The 4,469-nt window shown below is 43.2% G+C and overlaps 2 protein-coding genes across 2 annotated transcripts in view; both read right to left on the bottom strand.

Annotated features, from left to right (window-relative positions):
* The window catches only part of MELLADRAFT_32625 (uncharacterized protein), a gene marked incomplete at both ends in the record, with an annotated part of 3,559 nt that extends 3,166 nt beyond the window's left edge, over positions 1 to 393 (bottom strand). The window contains 2 exons of the mRNA XM_007403587.1: positions 113 to 287; positions 369 to 393. Of these exons, the coding sequence (XP_007403649.1) occupies positions 113 to 287; positions 369 to 393 (200 nt within the window). The remainder of the gene's footprint in view (positions 1 to 112; positions 288 to 368) is intronic.
* Positions 394 to 1,447: 1,054 nt separating this feature from the next.
* MELLADRAFT_124539 (uncharacterized protein) lies at positions 1,448 to 1,941 on the bottom strand (the record flags this gene model as incomplete). Its single annotated transcript, XM_007403586.1, has 4 exons — positions 1,448 to 1,541; positions 1,646 to 1,708; positions 1,793 to 1,829; positions 1,902 to 1,941. The coding sequence occupies 4 exons, from the start codon at positions 1,939 to 1,941 to the stop codon at positions 1,448 to 1,450; spliced, it is 234 nt and encodes a 77-aa protein (XP_007403648.1).
* Between the last annotated feature and the right edge of the window lie 2,528 nt (positions 1,942 to 4,469).

Here is a 4,469-nt window from a genome sequence, read left to right as displayed (position 1 = left end):
AACTCAGACCATAATTATAATTCGATGATCATGATGATGGATTTCAAAAAGAAGAATCAAAAGTTCAGAATCTGTGCTGATGTGAAGATGAATGGAATGGAAAAAAACTTACCGATCGGTGACCATATCCAGGACAGCACCAAACCTACTAGTTTGTCCCAAAGCCCTAGCAGCTTGACCATCTACTGCATCCAAAAGTTGTGAAATCAAATATGCAATTGTACAATACTTTGGATGATATGACATATAATGTAATGAAACTGCTGCTAGAATGATTCGAGAATAACCTATTGGATGAATTTCATTGAAGATTAGTAACGGTTGAAATCGGGGGGTTTCTTTGTCGCTGATGATGAAAAGAGACTGACCTATTAGGTTCGGAACAAAAAGGAAACTTTAGAGTTTGATATGATGATTTGTTTTCAGATGATTGAAATGTTCGTTGATCAAATTGAATGATTCGTTCGAATTAATGAAACAGTTTATGAATGAATTAGTTATGAATCAGAATGGCTTTTTTTCAGAGATTAATGATACCAACATGTTTTCATCTGTACGAGGTGGATCCAGATTAGGATTCAATGATAAAGATGAGTTTGATGATGATGAGGTAGTTTGAGTATTAGTTGATGGTGGAAAGTTGAGTTGATGATGGTCGTTGTTCATTGAAATCGATGAGAATGGTTTGATGCTTGATGGATTTGAAGTTGAGATTGGTAAACAGGAAACTTGGAAATCGAAAAAGTTTGATACCGCTCTGATGCTGTGAAATGAAATCGATCAGTTAAAGAATCTGATCGAAATTCAAATTCAAGCTTTAAGCCTGGGTTTATGTACCCAAGTTCTCATTTTAGGAGTTAAAGACTATCAAATCTATATCGGATTCTCAGGAGAACATGACTTCAGTCAGTTCATCAGATCAACTGTAAGTGAACTGGCACCCTGATCAAATCAAGATTGCCCATAGGAAGAGTAGACAAATACATTTCACATTGACAATTTCCATCGATTCAGAACAATTCGAGTAGCAAAACTTTTAAAGAGAAATTACCAGAGTTGGGAAACTATTGTCATAGTATCACTTGGTTTACAAATCAGCTGGCGTACAAAAAATAAACTGGTGCAATGAATGGCTACGAATGCGTAGGAGAATCTTCTGGAGGAAAGAAATTGTTGCATTCATCGAAACGAAATGTGCTGGCCAAGCTTGTATTTAAGAATCCGTCACAACTACGAAGTTACAGGATCCGGAATCTCTGAAGAGTCTTCCTAAAGCTCAATGATTTAAGAATAGAACTTTACAAAAAGACTTTTATTTCTTAAAAACAAATAGTGAGAATAATAACAAATTGTTTCGATAAACGGTCTGCGTTTTCTGCGTTTACCGTCACATATAGCCCTCCTGAACTTGCCACATACGTTGGTGGCATTGACATCTAACAGATTATCAACAACAGCCTTCCTCACATGGCTCGCAGGTTGGGGGAGACGGCAGCGGAGCTATGGGTTTGAAAGCATTGGGGTCGGGCGCAGGGGGGAGACTTTTGGAGTGAGATGTGTTTTGTGTAGACAGATATCGTATCAATCAGTCAAACGATCTACGAGAGTAGCGTAACGAGAGTTGATGGTCGTAACGTTCACTTACGATCTCTTTTCCATGAAGGGAGTGAACTCTACAAATCGTCGTTGTAGGACGTCACGAGTGACACTGAGATCAAGCAAGTCAGGTGTTAGGTAAAGTTTCTGAGAGCAATTGCAACAACACAAAGAACGATGTTAAGGCTTTGCTCACGGTTGGTCAACTTGAACAAGGCTGGCGGGGATTGTGGCTATAAGAATAAATAGAGGATTGAGTAAGATTGAGTATGAAGAGAGACATGGACCCATGTGGATTCGTTGACCAGCTAGAACAGCAGCAATGACAACTTTGAAGAATAGCATGGCAATCTAGTAAGTTTTGGTGTGAGAGGGAATGAAGGATATGTTGAAGACGTTCTTATAACTTTTGTAATCTTACACAACGGTCCACCTACTTTGCGAGCCCTGGAACAGACCCCCGATCCTGATTTTGTGGATGTAGGGGGTCAAAAAAACAGGTGTCCACAGCGGTGCACTCGAAGTCAGGGGCCAGAACTCGATTGAGTGATATGGTATGCTTGTACCATATCATCTTGTTTCGAGTGCGGTTTGAGACGTGACTATATCGGTCACGTGGAAGCAGTGGCACGTGATATCGGGAGCCCCTATAGACCTCGCAGATGTGGGGGGTCCGGATGGAAATCTGGAGGCCCCCGACGTCTCACCCCCGATTGTGCGAGCTCCGTTGGAGCGTTTTTTTGCGTTTTGACCCCCTACATCGCTGGGGGCCCGCAAAGTAGGTGGACCGTTGTGGATGCTCTTATAACTTTTGTAATCTTACGCAAAACTAGAGAACTCTGACTGAGAGCATCTCCAATGTTCCCAAATCCGAAAACTTGTACAGAGCATATTTTTCCTCGGCTGGACAGCTGTATTTTTTTTCAGCTGACAGCGCCCTGCAGCGCGTAGCTGTACTTATTTCTGAATTCCCCATAGGGTCATTTTGAGGTTCAACCAGGACCCAGGAATGCCCCTATAAAGGGTAGTGATCTGGATAAGTGCTTTTACAGTACCCGCGGCGTCACCATTCATGGGATACGAGCAGCTCTGATCATTTCTGCCCAATTATAATTTTGATTATTGCCATCCTCTTAAACCTGTGACATCTTGGGTTGAGTGTCAGTGTGTGAGGCCAGTGACAAGCTTGATCAAGCTAGCTTGAAGAGAGACCAGGATTGTCGGAAATGCAAAGAAATATTTATATCGTTTATCAAATATTCTTATTGCTTCGATTCTTATTGATTCCATCAAACCTTGCTGATGCCTTCAAGTGCCGCCGCCAAAGGGAATTTCTTCACCCTTTTTAGATATGTTGTTGCAATCTAAATCACTTGTGTAGTTTCAAATGTCAGACCGGAGGGTTCGTTCAGATTTGGAGTTGTCAAAGGAGGTGAAAGGCTCCAAAAAAGTCTGTGTAAAGATTAAACTGTTCTTACAGCTATGGGTGAAGCCAGGTTTAGACCTGGAAAGACTTAGTGTTTTTGCAGGACCGGAGTTCCGAGGGTACTGTAAAAGCACTTATCCAGATCACTACCCTTTATAGGGGCATTCCTGGGTCCTGTTCAACCCTCGTCATCCACATCCAAAATTACCCAAACGTGACCAATCAACTACGTACAACCTCGTTCATGCCTCCCTCACCGTTTTGTGTTCGATAGGCCGTGCATATAGCACGCTCGATCAATTATCAAGGTAGCCCTTCTTCTGAAGATCCATGGGTACATAGAGCGCATAATGAACTAGCTCAGATCCGCCATCGGGATCAAAAGATAGCCGAGCCGTGTTATTTGAGCGCGGATTCAAGGTCGTCAAAAGATATATATTCAACCTTTGATTGGACTTCAACTCACCCTTCCTATCCTACCTTCCTGTGTATCCTATTCTATTAATTTTTCCCGTATATAGTACATTGAAGTTCCCTTGCCCATTGCCTTTATTTGCTATCACAATGACTGTCAACGTAGTAGAGTTTCTCGCTCAATACCAGGTTGCTTCTTCGCTTCGTGCTCAAGTTTTCTCGCCGCTATCCACCTATAACTCAGATATGCTGAGTTTGGTGTTGTCATTAGAAGAATCGAAGGGTCCAGGTGGATCTCGCCCCGGCCGTTCCCCCAACTTACTTCGCAATGCTGAGGAGGGCCATGCCAGGCTCATGAAGGATTATTTTGGTCCCACTCCTGTCTATGGCGAAGGCCTTTTCCGTCGTCGTTTCAGAATGAGCCGTCGATTGTTTGTTCGAATCGTGGAAACTCTTGGCAAACATGATGTCTACTTTACCCAGCGCAGTGATGCTGTTGGTAGGTCCCTTTGGTTTTGCTCTGCCTGTTCAGTTCAGTGCTGATCTGCCGGTTCAGTAGTGCTGACGTTTACCAACCACCCACTAAGTAAAGCAGGAATTTCTCCGTACCAGAAGTGTACTGCCGCCGTTCGTCAGCTCGCATATGGTACTTCCGCCGATCAACAAGATGAGTACTTGCAAATCGGGGAATCCACCGCCATCGATTGTCTCCTTCGTTTCTGCAGTGGCATCATCCAATTGTTCAGTCCTCACTATCAAAGAAAACCCACCGCCGATGACATCAATAAAATCACCGCCGAAAATGCTGTGAGAGGATTCCCTGGTATGCTCGGCTCACTCGACTGCATGCATTGGGAATGGAAAAATTGCCCCAGAGCTCTGCAAGGTCATTACGCTGGCCGTTCTGGTTCTCCAACTCTTGTTCTCGAGGCGGTGGCGACTCAAAACCTCTGGATCTGGCACTCTTTTTTTGGTTTACCTGGGTCTTTAAACGATATCAACGTTTTGGAGCGATCAAATCTCTTCGATGAAT

Source organism: Melampsora larici-populina (genome assembly GCF_000204055.1).
Source record: "Melampsora larici-populina 98AG31 unplaced genomic scaffold MELLAscaffold_1, whole genome shotgun sequence".
Classification (NCBI taxonomy): domain Eukaryota; kingdom Fungi; phylum Basidiomycota; class Pucciniomycetes; order Pucciniales; family Melampsoraceae; genus Melampsora; species Melampsora laricis-populina.
Note: the sequence above shows the minus strand (reverse complement) of the source record. Positions and strands in the feature narration are given on the sequence as shown.